Source organism: Notolabrus celidotus, chromosome 8 (genome assembly GCF_009762535.1).
Source record: "Notolabrus celidotus isolate fNotCel1 chromosome 8, fNotCel1.pri, whole genome shotgun sequence".
NCBI lineage: Eukaryota > Metazoa > Chordata > Actinopteri > Labriformes > Labridae > Notolabrus > Notolabrus celidotus.
The window spans coordinates 26,473,396-26,490,259 of NC_048279.1; the positions used below are offsets into that span (position 1 = coordinate 26,473,396).

The 16,864-nt window shown below is 37.6% G+C and overlaps 1 protein-coding gene across 1 annotated transcript; it reads right to left on the reverse strand.

Moving 5' to 3' along the window:
* Nucleotides 1-661: 661 nt before the first annotated feature.
* smyd5 (SMYD family member 5) lies at nt 662-13,018 on the reverse strand. Its single transcript, XM_034689867.1, has 13 exons — nt 12,882-13,018; nt 11,182-11,290; nt 10,577-10,716; nt 9,213-9,334; nt 9,055-9,124; nt 8,025-8,129; nt 7,711-7,773; nt 6,138-6,208; nt 5,887-5,993; nt 4,549-4,605; nt 4,331-4,425; nt 3,870-3,940; nt 662-1,247 (listed from the first exon to the last, which is right to left on the reverse strand). The coding sequence occupies exons 1-13, from the start codon at nt 12,972-12,974 to the stop codon at nt 1,094-1,096; spliced, it is 1,257 nt and encodes a 418-aa protein (XP_034545758.1). The 5' UTR covers nt 12,975-13,018; the 3' UTR covers nt 662-1,093.
* Nucleotides 13,019-16,864: the final 3,846 nt, after the last annotated feature.

Below are 16,864 nucleotides of genomic sequence, written 5' to 3' on the forward strand. Positions count from 1 at the left end.
TAATAGAGTTCCCCTGCATTTCACACAGGGAGGGGATAAATTAAACCTTAAGTGCATCAAAACTCAAATTTTAAAGGTGGGATTTAGCCTGATTTCACCAGATGATCCACTCCAGGCAGACGGCTGTTCACTACAAGTCTGGTTCTGCTCGAGGTTTCTGCTTGTTGGTTTCTATAAAAGAGTATGATCTGGACCTGCTCCTTTTGTACAGTACCTTGATATAACTTTGGTTATGATTTGGTGCTTCATGAATTACAAAGAGGTTGATTTATTGATTTATCAACTAACTGACTGAACTCTGGGACTTGTAGTTAAAACAAGATGACAGAATGGATGTGACGTAGGAACGCAGCGGACCAAAGTAAAAGTTGGTATTTTCATTACAAACTTGTATTAATTCAAACTTTAGGTTATGAACATTTTTCCAGTATGGTTGTCCACATAGAGAACCCCATATTAATTCTGAGCAATAATAAAATCACAGTTTTTATAGCATCAATGTTCATAGCATCAAACCATACTTGTGAGTTAAAATTTAAAGCATCATTGTAACTTGGCCCCTCTTAGAAGCACATGAATGAAAGTTAAGTTAATCTTAAGAAAATACTGCTGGTCAAAATAAAGTGCTGCCCCAACTGGCTGAATAATGTAATTCATATCCTGCAGATTTAAGTGTTTTTATTCATATTTAATGACCTGTGTGGAAACGTTCTCCCTTTCATACAAAGCCTCTGGGGGGTAAAAAGGCATGCCAAAGCTTTATTGTTCAACCAATGGAGATGTGATCAAAACCCTGGAAGTTCAAAGTCAAAGTCTTTGTTTTATTTTAAACCCCCAGTGTGCTGAAGTAGAGCAAAAAGAATTAAATACCATCCCTGTCCTAACACAGCCTCACTTCATACACATTCAGTACAGCTCATATAAAAGAAACCTGTATGTTGCTGATTTCTGAAAGCAGATAATGAATGAATGAAATTTGCTGTTAATGAGACGCTTCTCCACACGTTTGGACTGCTCTTTATTCTTCTGGGCTTCAATGGTCGCTTAGCGTGGCGGCAGGATTGAGAACGGCTGAGAAGGAGCAAGTCTTTCATCAGACATCTGTCATCTCATCCTCAATCTCATCCCCCTCTGTTTCACCTTCTGCCTCGCCTTCCTCTTCTTCCTCTTCCTCGTCTGATGTCACATCCAGCTCATCCATCTGCGAGACGCACTTTGGACATGAGCAGACAAACAGGTAGTTCTCCCTGGGAAGAGAATGTTCCATCAGTCATATTGTTGTTCTTCTGACGAGAGCTGAATTAATCAGAAGCATATTAAACTCTGCTGTTCTCCAAAGCTGCTCAGAAGCTGCTGTGCACCACGGCAAATGAGTTTTTAACACTAATTAATGCTTGTGATGCGATTAATACTCTCACATCAGCTGGTATGATATGAAGGCTTTTGATGGTTTACACCACCCGCCTGGAGTGCAACTGCTCCTTTACAAGGCTGACAATTATCACAGGGTGCAGTAAAAGCTTTAAACATCTCAGAGATATGAGCACAAACTCGATCTCCGGGAATGGTGGGGTGTAAATCAAAGACGGGTCTACACCATGGTGATCAATGAGGAGTGTAAACACAAGAGTAGCCATCAGAGTCCAAACATCTCTGCCTCAGGACTGCCCATTATGACAAGGAAGGCTTTTATTGATCCAGATGGAATTTGATAGAGCCGCACACCACTCTGCATTTTGTCAGTAGAAGACGATTTGGAAGTTTGGATCCTGTCCTTTAAGCTCAATGCCAAATCAAGTTCTTCTTTCACGAGATAGAAACTTAGCTTTAACTCAAAGATGCACACCAGTCTCTGATCATACATTAAAACACTTCATCATATGCACATTGTTGGCTGAACGCCTTATCTTACAAATGTTGAAGTCGGAAGCGAGTCCTTCATTTTGACAATGGCGCAAACATTTGTGGAATATTTTGCACTTTTTGTAAGATTTCCCAAAATTGGAATAGAAATTGGCTAAAACGTATTCAACAGCTGGATGGGGAAAAGGCTCTCCATGCTGCACCTAGAAAAACTAAGATACAATCGAGCAAACTGTCCTGAAAAATATAATTCCATTTGGTCACCTTTCATTGAATATGTAAAGAACCTGAGTCCATCATGAAACTTTTTTTTTGTTTTTAGTAATGTAAATACTCATTTTTCAGTGTCCTGTCTATGATTGTAAAGGATAATTTGTTATTCTATTTATTTATTTTCCGTTGACAATGTTTATTATGTAAGTATTTGCTTGTTAATATACAGATTTAGTTTATTTTTAATTAGCTCTTATTGTTACTGCCTTAACTTTTATTGTTTTATTTTTATGTTGTTTATTTTATTTTTTATTTTTCATTCTTGTCACTCTTGTAAGTAAGTAAGTAAGTAAGTTAGTAAGTACATTTTATTTAGTATAGCACCTTTCATAGAATAAAATCACAAAGTGCTTCACAGAAAAAATATTCAATCTACAATGCAATCATAAAAAAAAAATGAAATCATAAAACATTAAAAGAAACAGACAATAGCATAATTAAAACATTAGTCTGTACAAGGTAAGTCGAAGGCCTGTTTAAATAAATGTGTCTACAAGTTTTTTTAAAAGGTGACAACAGAGACAGCTGAGAGAATATTTACAGGAAGAGTGTTCCACAATGTTGGTGTCTATAAGATAAGGGTGGGTGGGTAATATGGGTGGTTGGGCGGATGAAGGGAATAAATGTTCTTGTTTGTAAAATGAAAAACTATAAATAAAACTTTTTTTTTTTTTTTTAAATTGGCTAACAGAAAATGCTACATGAAAATATGGAAGCCCCTCTTGGATAAACGGATGACCTCCTCCAATATATCTCTCTTTTAAGCCACCTCGCATTGCGCTTGAACCTTCTGGCAACAGCATCTTAGATAACACCTGTGTTTATAGCGCTGTCACCAACCCACTCTGTAACATGCTGATGCTTACATTTTTTATTTGTGTGTTTTTTCATTTCTTTTTGTATGATTCTTATATTAGTGCTGTACAATTAATCACTGCAATCATTGTCAGCATTAAAGCATCTTTCTATTAGTCTTATTAACTTATTTTCGTTACATCCTTCATGTGTGTGTTGTTATGTATGTTTTGTCTCTGCCTTAAAATCACTAAAGAGAAAGTGAAAAAAAACAAAAACCACTTCATCAAGATTTACTTTTTAGACCTTTGAGACATGCATCTTCTCTTTTTGTTCTATCTTATGCTGTGATGAAACGCTTCAGTTCCCTATTGTGCTTCAATAACAGCATGGCACGCATCGCAGCCAAGGTACCCTCTCAAAGAGAGTCAAGGAGACACTTTTCAGAACTTGAAACTAATTTTTCAGTGTTTATGCATTTTAATTTGATAGTCTGGTGTTAGTTTTTTGCACAAAGGATGGGACCTGTTATAATCTGTGTGAACAATGAGCTCTGAAGGAGACCGAACAAAAAAAAACTGCTACTGCTTCATGTCCTGTTTCCGGCAAAGAAAGTCTAAGAGCGCTGATTTAATGTGAAACAGCTTTGTTCAGTCTTCTTACTGGTTTTAATCACACAGTTTGTTTTTTTGGAGAGGTGGAAACCTGGTGTTTTATTCAGCTGCCTATTAATTACCTAGAAACATTGATGGGCCATGTGGTAAAACTGTGAGCTTGCAACTGTACGACACTTCTGCTCCTACCACCCAAAGAAAGTGCAACTGAAAAGTGTCAGCCAACATTTCAAATCATAGACTTTAAGGGTGCAGCTCTTCAATTTGCAACAGTGTGACCCTCTTCTAATATATCATTTAACGGGTCATTGTTTTTTTTTTTACCTCAGAACTTTATGTCTGCTGTGCCGGCTCCTGTCCCGCTGACAGCAGTCCAAATAACTGATGCAGATCTCCTGAAAGTGAAGAGAAAACAAACAGAACTGTCTAAAAAGAACTTCAAAAACATCTACTACATCCACAATTACAGTTTCTTGCACATGTAGGAAGCTGCCGAGTCCCTCCGTCTTTGTACTGGTGAAATGTTACACAAAGCGCCCCTGTCTTAGCCGGCATTCAAAGGAGAGCTTTGCTGTGAAAGTAATGCCGCTGCTGTGACATTACTGTGCCGTGCAGATGCAAGGCTTCTCAATCTTTCTGACAGCTTGACAAACCCACTCCAATCCTCAAAGTCTCAGCCTTCTAATACCGCCTGACAAGGGAGAACACAAAGCCAGAGAGGGATGTCGTGTCCCGTCTATCCCAGGCCAGAATTTATCACTCATAACCCAGACGAGTCAGCTCACCTCGCCTGGTTTGATGTCACTGAGTGCGCTGAGCTGGAGCAGGAAGTTGTTGTCGGGGAAAGACGCCTCAGCGTTTGGTACACAGCTGTGGTTACCTAGAGGTCAAAGAGGCAGCAAGACAAAGACAAGGAGAGTAATCAGACAGCCTCTTAACCAGATTAACAACATCTTTGAACTGCAGTGACAGCATTTATGACACAGACATCATGTGCACTTACAGGAGCTTTGAAGCAGAAACAGTCCAGAGCCTTCGCAGTTCAGGAAGTCTCCCGTTGCTACAAAGAGGAGACACAACTAATGAGCACTTCAGTCCTTCTGTGATGCACCGCAGATGAGGGCTGTACAATTTATTAGCAAATCATTGCATGTAACATGTGCAATAGTCACATCACAGGATGTGAAATTTCAATCTCATGACCTGAGACATGTGATGCTGCTACCTTTGTGCTACCTATTTCAAAAAAAAAAAAAGACATGACAGTTTGTGTGTGTCACCCGCATGTAGATCAGCACACAGATATAATGTTGCGAACGATCAAAGCAGACGCTCAGTTGCACAGGGCTGCTTTTCAGGAAAGCATTTTCTTGTTGTCAGCTGCACCTCGTCCTGGTGTCAGCTGATGCTGTTGCCACACATACAGAGCGGATGTGCTGCAGAGGTTTAACAGTAAGAGGTCACACCTGCATGATGTAGTGATGCGTGAATTGGCGAGAAGTAGGAGATGGTGAGCTTTTGTTTTGAGAATAATTATCAGAGGGCTGGAGGTTGTTGCAACTGGATTGTGCTCGGCTCTGTTCAATACTTGATTCTGATTGGTCGTTACATGGCATGGTGTTTTTCCTTCGCCATCAGTAGAAATATTCAGTTTAATGTGAGTACTAACAGCTAAGTAAGCTCGCAGTAAGAGGCATACAGAGTTCATAATTAACTTTGAGAGTCCTTTACCCCTGTTAGGGTTTCAATGCACTCTGAGAACCTCCTCGCTATACCCTATCTCTTACTTAATGTAATGTAAGTGACAGCTGAAACTCATTGGAAACTTGTTGCTCCATCTGTCTGTGTATGCAGGTCTCAAAGAGTCACTATCAGGGCTGAACAAAGTGTAGTTAAGGTGGGAGAGAGGTTTTGATACTATCTATAAATAGGGCTCTCCATGCATAGCCACCTTGGGTACTCAGGTGCCAGCCGTTGCAGGAGTTGGAATAGAGTAAATTGACCACCTCATCATTTCAGGAAGATCGGTCTTTCATATTAAATAATGTGATTTTTAATCTTTTTTTATATTTTTCGTACAGGAAAATACTGACTTTATCTGGAATAACTTCCTCTCTCCATCATAATGCATGAAGGAAAAATGTCAATATGTCATTGTGTTTCCTGTACTGTACGCCCCTACTGCATGGCCATTGTTGTTATTACTCTGTAGCTGTGTTCACATCTCAACACACAATAGTAAAAACCCTCACTCACACAATAAGATGAACACAAATCTGCTCTGTTGTGATAAATGTACCTTACTCCAAACAATACTGTAAGGCTGAGATAATACTGTGACCTTTCTCAATGTCCTTGTACATCTGGTCGATAAAAGAGTCCAACTGCTCCCTCTGCTGGGCAGGAAGCTGGAGTGCATCGCAGGCATGAACCCACTGACTCAACGAGCTGGGAGTGAAGAAGAAAATAGGGCACAGCACATACACAGAGAGAGACAGAGAGGGAGAGAGGAAGAGAGGGAACATCACTTGAGAATAACTGTGATCCAGTGTAAAGTCTGTTAAAGACGCTGTGAAGGATGAGAGTGTTCACCTGGTCCCGATGCCTTGTCCGTTTGTTCCCACCAGAGCAAACAGAGAGCGGAAACCCTCAGGGACAAACCACTGCAACACAATCACATCTTTACTTATTTATTCATCAGCACAGGAGGATCATTTATTTCAGAAAACCGCTTTCATACTAAGGTCAGCATAGTTTGAGCTGGTAGGATTATCTGCTCTACTGTGGAAGCCTTGTAAAGATGAATATCTTATCTCAGAAATTCACTACTCAAAGCTCCTGTGAGGAGTTTTTATCTGGTTGTGAAAGGCGATGTATTTTTATGACCTAAACAAATAAACAAGATTGACTATTTCCATACAGTCATTTTTGACATTTGTTGTAATCACAGCCATGGTCTGGGTGTTGAATAATACAATATACAGCACGCTGAGCAGTTTTTTCTCTAACATCTTCTTTAGTAATTACTTTTGATAAGTGATACATCTGACTGTTCACAGACAGGATGCAGGACACCACTACTTGTACAAAGACAAGCTCAGAAAGAAATTAAATGCACCACTTTGTCCACAGGGGGGCGCGAAACTCACGATGAACCGAAAGTTACTCCCAGGAGCCTTAATGTAATAATGTCATAACAATGCCAAGTTTGTAACAAACTTCCAGTGTGCATATGGTTACCACCAATACTATTGGCATGACACAAGGTACTTTTGAACTTTCTTCATGTAAATCAGGTAGTCGTCTTTAATGTCTGTCAATCTGAATGACTGCAGTATGAACAAAATATTGCATTTCTAGAAATTGTGATAATTATTGTTCATCATTTTTGACATTTAAGCACAAACCCTTAATTTTAGTAATTGTGCATTTTTGGAGATCGGCTTACTTCCCTAGCTTGTCATGTCATGCCTGTGTAGCTTCACATCACTCCCATCCTGTTTCCTTACACTGGCTACCAATCAAATTCAGAATACAGTTTAAGATCCTCATATTAACATACAAAGCAATACATCATCAAGCACCCTCTTATATCTTCGACCTGCTCCACCCTTACATCCCCAGTAGACCCCTCAGATCCTCAGATCAGGGTCTGCTTGCTGTGCCTCGCGTCAGGCTTAAAACTAAGAGTGACCGTGCCTTTGAGCATGTGGCTCCATCTCTCTGGAACAGTCTTCCGCCCCAAGTGCGCTGTGCTGATTCGACTGAGACTTTTAAAAAGCAGCTTAAGACACATTTGTTTGTTATGGCTTTCGATCTTCCGTCGTAATCTGATGTCATTCTGTCGGCTTTCTTTATTATCTTATTTATTGCTCATTGTATTGTCTTGTCGATATTGATTCTCTGTAAAGCACTTTGTGACTATGTCTGTGAAAGGTGCTATACTAAATAAAGTTTACCTACTTACTACTTACTTTATATTTAATGTACATGCTTGAGAGAGGCATCAGTGTTCTCATCATGTAACCAAAATACCAAGCTATTCATTAACATATACGATTGTACATAATAGTGAGTTGCAGCACTGCAGCTGTAAGTACTTTGTTAAAACTCATTACAAAAAGTTGCGTAACGTAAAAGGTTGTTATGTGTGAGCTCTTCTTACCCGGCTGAGATGATCATCATAAAGTGCTGCTTTGAAAAGGGTGTGTAACAAGGCCAGCTGCCCCTGTAGACACATATTAGATCAGTGTTAAAAAGATAAAAGTGCACTCAGTGTGACAGAAATCATACGTGGTAAGCATTAACCCGTCTCAGAGGAGATTAACCTTCTGTTGTCTTAGGAGTGTAAAAAAAAGTCATGGTTTGTCAATTCAGCTGTAAGAACTGTGATTAGCATGTCTTTGATCTGCAAGACACTTTACATTTTCACATACATGATATGATATCTTTAGCAGGAGTATAAAAATGGCAACTTACTCTGAACTTCTCTCCGAGGAGCTTATGGGCGATCTCCTCTTCCTCAATCGCTGCCCTGCTGCAGAATTGTGAAAACAACTTCTGCCAGTGTGCTTTATCTTTGGCCTGGAAAATACAAAACAAACAAACAATATTAATACTAAACATTTTAGTTATGAGGGCACATTTATTTGAGTATGCAATGCATCTTCGTTACACCTCATAATTCAATTCTACTATGATCAAACCCAAAACTGCTGCTGATGTACAGTTGTGCTCATAAGTTTACATACCCTGGCAGCATTTGTGACTTTTTTGGCCATTTTTCAGAGAATATGAATGATAAGAGAAAAACCTTTTTTTCCACTCATGGTTAGTGGTTGGGTGAAGCCATTTATTGTCAAACCACTGTGTTTACTCTTTTTATATCATAATGACACAGAAACTACCCAAGAAACCATAAATTCTGCCAGGGTATGTAAACCTATGAGCACAACTGTATGTACCAACAAAAACTGCAGTGGCGGCTGGCAATTCCCTGCAGGTTTGTCATGAAAGTAACCCTTTATTATGTGCAGTTGTGTATTGTGCAAATTAATTTATTGTCGATGTTTTCTGCTTTAATCTGTTTATATTTGTGTTCTTTCATACATTCATAATTTATTTTCATAGATATGTTGAATTCATTAAACTCCTCTTTCTTGTTTTCCCAGGTGTAATTAATAATATTAAATCTCACCTTTAAGTTGGATATTTGCGAAACATAACATTTTTGCTTACTGTCAGTTTCACAAAACTCAGAAGAACCAAATCTTTTTTTAAAGGTCCTCACAACAGCATGTTATTATATTATGTTATTATCTATATCAGTCTGACCAAAGCTAATTTCAAGCTAGGCTTAACACCATAAAAGATGGACGCCAACCGGCTTGATGGGATATAAAAATCTAACTATGGGCTGCACTTTGTGTCCTTCGACCGCAAATTTTTCCTCCACTCCAAAATAATTAGTACTGAATAAATGAGGCGCTAAAAGTGATCAGAGACTCACCTGTTTGACCACAGCCACCATCCTGGCGATCAGCATGATGCTGGAGGTCTCTGGGGGATAATGCATGCTCCTGAACACAAGAGAAGAGTCAATGAGATTTTTTTTTTTTTTTTTTTAAACAGGAAGTCTGTGAAAATGTCTTCAACATGCTGCCTCACCTCCATGCATCCTTTAGTTTGTTGATGGGGTGATCTGGATCGTCCTGCGACGGACCCAAACACAGAGCTCGATGGTACTGGTCTGCTGCAGCTTGTCGACACTCGCTGCTACAGTACATCACCTGAGGAGGGAGAGCAGATTGTAGAGATCAAAAACAAACATTCAGATGACTGTGAGTGACATGTATAAAACAACAGAAGTATAAAATACATATCATAAAAGTTTGCTCTCTTGTAGCAACTTTTATTTTATCAAGCACCTCAGTTTCCAGGAAACCACAGGCCTTCATCACCTAGCAACAATCAATGCAATCAGGAAATGAGTCCCATTATAACTGAGGACTATTATTCATTCAGAGACAGAATCTGATTGATACCCAAATAAACAAACCTCTCAGACAGTTCTCTAAACATGTATGACTCACAGACCATGTCTCAATACCAGGAACTGTGTGACAATGCAAAGTGCTCTTTGTGGGAAAAAATGATGGTCTCCAAAGTGTGATCACTTTTTGGCACTTTTTAAATTAGTTTTTTGTGACTCTGAAAATAAAAGTATATATTTGGTCAAATCAGTGTTTTTAAAATCAGGTCATTTAATAATTATTTTGACTTTAAAATAAAGCAAAATAGCAAAGAATAGAAATATCCATCTTGTTTGAAGTGGGATTACTAAAGCGCCATGCAGGGCAGGTTTAACTTGAGATGTGTTTTTACATCAGGATAAACTCCATTATAGACTATTGTTGAATGTTTGACAAATGTTTTTTTTAGTGTTTGTCCTCTTTTATTTAATTTAGATTACTAATTGTTATAATAACATAATAATGAAACTATTTTAAATTAAATACTTTTATATGTTTATCCTAAGTACTTTTATTTTTCATATTAAGTGTTATCACAATTTATATCTAAGGATTTTATTTATCATGTGAATTTTTTTTTTTATGGATTATGAAGTATTCTTTTTTTTTAAAAGTTATTTATCTGCAGTTTTGCTTTCACTGGATAGGACAGCTGAAGAGAAATGGGAAATGTGGGGAGTAGAGAGTGGGGGAATGATGTGCAGCAAAGGATCATGGCAAGTGATGGCTGTCTGTGGTCAGAACAATAACCTCTGTACATGGGGCACGCTTTGACCACTTAGCTTAACCGGTGCCCCAATTTTTTGCAATTTTTTTGTAAACATTGATCAGATAATCAGTAGTCTACCACAGCTGGTTTCAAATCAATATGCCTCCCATTTCATGCCTCCTGATCTGGATACTTTTTCACAGCAGATCTGCCTTCAGCTTCAAAAGCTGAGAACTTCAAAACATGGAGATGTGAAGCCTGGAGAGGACTCATATCCTGATTGGACTGACCTGGCACTGAGGGCAGGCCTGGTGAAGCTCTGGTCGAACCCGACAGAGCTCGGGGTGAGGGAGGCTGAGTCCAGGGATCCCGCTGAGTCTCCTCGCATTCTCCTCTGCTGTCTCTAGAGCTCGTAAACAGTACTCACAGGCTGTAAGAGGAGACAACAGCAGATAAGCAAAGGTAAAACATGTCTGCAGACATGGGAAAAATATCTATGTTAAAGTCTCCATCTGAAAACCTGATTTATCCAAAGTGTTTCAAACCCTTTGTTTGACAAGATATCAGTGATTTTTATGACACTGGTCTTTTCAAAGCCACCAAACCTCTTGGATAAAATCAACACCCCAAAGATGTTATATGGCGAGAGCAATCTGCATGGATTGATCACAGCTCAAACAATAGATGCATGTCACTCCTTTCTTCCCCTCCATGTTTATTGTCAGTTTAAACAAAATAAAGCTATCCAACATTTATTGTTTTAAAGAAAGTTCAACAAACAGCTCTCTGTATACCTTTAGTTTCCACAGCTGGCCATCACTTACAGCTGTGTCACTAAAATATGTCTTGTATATTTTGAAAACGGTGGATAAGTAAACATTTGGAGACACCTCACCTTTATATTTATACAAAGAATTCCACAGGAACTGAGCAGCGATCAGAGGTCGCTCCACAAAGATGCTGTCTCCCTTCAGGATGCTCTTTTTGGCAAAAAGACCTTTACCCTTAAATAAAAACAAGAAACATTACTATTATTATGCACACATGAGTTAGAGCTCACAGGTCCACTGTGAAATAAATACAGCTTACCAAAAAGAGTTAAAATGCTTTGAAGTGCTCATCTGTCTACTTATCTTTGGATAAAGCAGAGGAGCCATAGAGGAAAATAATATACGAAGAGATGCAGAGTGAGATTGAGATGTATCTTCATTTCACATATTACTGTTGTCCTTATGAGTTTTTTATTCCAGAGCATTGCCACCTGTTTATTAAAAAAAATCTTCCCAGTCATACATTCAGCCCAAAGTGCTTGACAAAAGTACAGAGACAGAAAACAACAGCAGCAGATAAAATGATACAAGGCTAAAACAAGAAAGAGGAATGTGATATGAAATACTTTAAAAATAGAAGTTAAATAAAATCAATTAAAATAAAGTCAATTAATTTAATAAAATCTAATAAATACCATAAAATAAAATAATTTAAAAAGAAGATAGAAAACACATAAAATAAATAAAAATGATGCTGAAACAAAAAATTATTTATTTTCCTCTTCCTTGTTGAAATACTTAGATTTTGTTTCTATAGAAAGTATCACCACCTACTTCATTTCAAGTCTAATAAATGCAGTTTATTACTGTTTTATGTTGACATAAATCCACTGTAAAACTACCTTTGAGTACCCCTGAGTCTCAGCCCTCCAACATGAAGCCTTATTTATTAGTTCAACCTAGTCTGCTGTTTGAAGTTGCTTTGTTTGAATTGGAAGAGGGAAATTAAGATTAAAGATGGCGAGCATTCAGACCACAAGGAAAAGCTTTTGTATTTCAATCTGTGGTGTAAAACTTTGGAACAGACTCAACATGCTACAGCAATGCCACAACATAATCCAGTTCAGGAAGAGGTTTAAATAAGTAATTCCCATGAGGTACAAGGAGGAAGACAAGTGTTGATAATCATAAGGGGTTTGCTTTTGATTGTAGGTGTCAGTATGAAGGTAGGAGGTGAAGATTTGTTTTGAGGGAGTGCACTTGTATAATGCCAGAAAATAGTGAATACAGGGGTAGGATTAGATAAGTTTTAACTTCTTCCTACTCCTTTTCGCACATGTAAAAGTAAAATGTTTCAGTGCTTGGTAATGGAGCTGATTGATTTTGGGGTTTTTTGAATAACTATTTCTTCTTTTACTTGTACGTTTTTTTTTTTCTATTTTAGTTTTACATGTTCGAAATAAAGACATCAAATCACAAAAAAATCTAATCAAAAAATTGTATGCATTTGTGGAGTCACATGTTGTTGGGTTAACTTGCTCCATGCACTTCAGAATGGATGCTGCCCCTCAGCTTTCTGCACTCCCTTTAGACAGGAGAAGAACGAAGTGACCTAAAATCGAGTAATTTGTTCCACTTGAATATGAATAAATAATAAATTCCATTCGTTCAGAAACTTGGCCGGTTCCTTCAGTACAGTCTGTGCACAGCAGTCTGTGCTCTGCAGGCTCCACAGCCTGCAGCCACAGACTGTCGCTTCTCCGCTGCAGAGCCAGTTAAAACCAGATCCGTTTAACTTCACTCAACAAACTCTGAGATATCTTACCTTAGTGCTGTCGATAAATCTCACTTCCACGCAGGCGGTAGCTTTGCCGGGATCCACGCAGAAGGAAAACATGTCATCCACGGGAGCAGCCATGTTTCTGACGACTTTTCCCCTCTCAACCCTGACACTGATGTTTTATCGGCGGGTGGAGATCACAGCGACCTCTGGTGGCGGAGAGAAGAACTGCAGAATGTCAGCCAGCTCAACAAATGGCTTATTGTGAGTCTTTTTATACAGATTTATATTTTATACAGTCTATGGGTGAGACGTAAAATACATATTTGAAAAATAGATGTGTGATATGAGATAACACTGTAGTAATGATTCAGTTAAATAGAAGTTAAAAATACAATCACCAATTCATTGTCTGCTAAATACATCGTCAAGAAGTCGACTAAATAGAGAGTTCAAAAATCAAGAATCAAGAAAGCTTTATATCCAAGTGAGCTTGCACACCAGGGATTCTGGGAAAAGATATCTCAGTAGGCCCCATCACCACGGCCAACCCTAAAAAATATAACATTGCTGCTATAATACTGCTTTATTTGCATTAAACAAAAATATTATGCTTATAACTATCCTGGTTAACTGACTCAAATGGAAGCTACATATCAATATATGTATATATATTTTTTTTACAGTTTCTCCAAATGCAACTGCACAATATTGACTTTCAGACTGTCCACCTCCGTAAACAAGACTTTTTGAAGCCAAGTTGACTTGTTGAATGACAGCAAGGAGGCATTATTTGGTAATATCTAACCTCATGAAGTAAAATAAAATTCTGAAAACCTACAGTTTACTTTCAATCAGATTCAGCCACACTTGATGCTATGAAAATATGACAATTCCCCACTTTAGGCATGAGATGCGCATCTCAAGGAGCAGATCAATCTAGTCGACAGGAAGAGACTCCCCTTTTTTTTTCCAGAGAGGAATTCTGAATGTTTCTTTATTTATTCAGACAACTTTAGTTATCTTATTGCAGTTATAACAAAACAAAACAAAAGCGGAGTAGAAAACATATCTCACCACTTGGGCCTTGGGTAGTCAGTCCTACTTTTCTCCCCACTACGACGCCCCTGTTGCACACACAAGGAATTTGACGTAGTGATTGGAACACAGGTACTTAACAACAAGACCGTACTATTTACAGACATAAATAAATAAATTTTCCTCAGCCAAAGTGCACATTTGAGCAAATTAATATAACACTAAATTAGGTTATGGATTAAATTACAATATTGCACATTGTTTTTGATGTATCGCACCGGAAATCAAAGTAGTGCACATGTATGTGATATTTCACAGGAGTCTTTAGTGGTTGAACAATATTAATTTACAAACTTTCACGCAATCAGTGTCAACTTACCATTATGCTGATACACTGCTATTGTGCTTTTATTTGAACACGTGGAAAACAGTTGCCATTGACATGACAAAAATGTCATTGATATAAACTGTGGGGGAAAGTATCACAAGCATCAAGTACATTATAAAGTTACCATAAGACATACAAGTTGATAGGTCATGGTCAGAAAGGCTGCATTGTGTTGCAGTGGCAGGTGGTAAATGATTAAGACTGTGGTTGATGATACTGAGGAACATTATTAAGTGATTCAAAATATGAAATGGTGAAGAAGTTAATAGCACAGTGGTACAGAACCACAGTGGATGATAATCTATGTAAAGGACTTTTCAACTATCAAAATAAATGTGGGTCACATAATATTTTCTGTCAGTCAACAAATTGATTAATTGACAAATCACGACAGCCTTTAGAAATATTATGTCAAAAAAAATAAAGTGCACCACAGTGGTAGTGGTAAATGTAAAGACAGGATGCAACAAAAATTAATATAAACATACATTTTTAAACTATTCTTATTACTATGTGTACTCCAAATCAGCGCCAAATAAAATGCTAATTTATAACTAATTTTATTACTGCAGTCGAAAACATCTGCTAGAAACACTGAGGGTGAATGCTGGACTGAAATTTGGAGAAATAGAGACATGACAAATGAAGTAAACAGGGAGAGAGAGCTTTATTATATATTATACAGATAAATGTTTCACACTGTTTGACTTGCAAACATCTTAATAAACTTAAGGTAGAAGAATCATACAAAGTATTAGAAATACAAGGTCATAATCAGTCATATTGATTTTATATTTTACAAAAAGGTCGTTCTTTAGGAATACAGTAGTGTTTCAAGAAACAGTCAGTAGTTGATTTAAAAGTCTGTCCTTCATTTAAGGAAAGAAAGTTAGTTTACAATATTTGGCTATAGTAGAAAATAAAATCAAGACATTAAACTCCAGTATGTTATTTCACATTAGATGGGTTACAATAGTCTGCATGGCATTTACCAGTTTAACCAGTGTGTACATTGATATACATCTACAGCGCAGTCTCCACGTTGGACATATAAAGTACAGCCATTAACAGAGTGGCTTCATGTTGGTAAGAATGTTACATAATGGTCCAGTCTTCTGTCGTTATACAGAATATATCTGAGGACAGTCTGGTCAGTTCAGAGATTTCCATGAGAGATTTTGATTTCATATCTTATTCATTGTTTCCCAACATGAAATAATAACATACACCAACTTGAGCATGATTGTGCTGATCTTAGCTTATTGCAGATACAAGTTACAAAATCATCAGGTTAAGAATTGAACCATGTCATTACAGCAACATCACAACAATGATTTAACTTTACCCAGCACTATGATAAGGTCAGTATTGTTTTCAGTTTGACACTCATGCTCAAAATAACCCCTCTGTGTGCTTGTTTCTAGAGAGGAGCACCAAGTATAGCAACACAAATATATCAAGAGGGCCAAACATCCCATTGGTACTGGGTCACATAGAACAAGTATTGCATTTGTGTGATTTTCACCCAATGAGACTATTTCAGTCGTGTTTAGCTGACAAGAAAACAGCAATAAGAGAAGCTGGAAATATTACGGGATGGAGTCTTAAGTTTGTCCAGCAGAGGGCACTAATGGGCTTTTTTTGTACTGTAAAATGTAGTCAGGACCTATCTTAGTTCAAATTTGCTTATTACTATATTCTCGAAATCCCTATCAATAATTGTTTATGATACATTTTTATAGTAAGTACAAGTAATGCTGGCTTGTGCATCATAGTAGTATAGATGAGGCTCTAAAACAAGTCTCTAAATCAAACTGTAAAGATCTGCTTAATTTAAGATATAGCTCAGTTTGAGAGAGTAATGTTGTAATGATTGATGGGATGTGTAAACCAGGACATGTGTTTCATCCAAAAAAGAATATCTATGCTTTGTTTTGTTTTAAAGAATTGTCTCTACTGTTTTTTGTGTGAGATGTTAGAGTAGTTGGCTAGCAATAATTATTCAAATCTTACAAAACAGTCAAAGTACAGATCACAAAGATGCACAACTAATTACAGAGACATAAGTTACTTATTGTATACGAACTTTGTCTCTTTAATTGTGTGTTTAAAGTTCATAAAAGTTGACTGAAACATTTTAGTCACCTGATGTTGTTAAGCTTTTCACTTTCAAACCGTTTTTTGCTAGTAAAATTAGCAACCCATTAATAAACCCACAAAGTTGGCATGAGTTTACGATAAACCCGAGTATCTCTTCCTCTCAAACTTCCTCAAACCTCCAAATTTCTTCCAGTCCTTGTAGAAAAAGGTGCCAACAGCCAAAAACATTTAAAAGAACTTTCAGTTTGTGTCATCTTTTGTGCCCCCTGGTGGACAAATAGTGCCTCTTATATCTCTGCTGATCTCGTCCTAAACTTTTAGAAGGTGTGTTTTTTGACTCATATCTCATCCAGCTTTTTTAATATAGAAAAAGACATCAAAATGCTAAATACTGCCCTTAATGCAGCACACGTTAAATCACCTGTCTGACACCTACCCCCCAGCAGCAAATTCAAATGGTAAAAAGAACTACAAAGAAATAATCAGTCTTGTTGCTGATGAT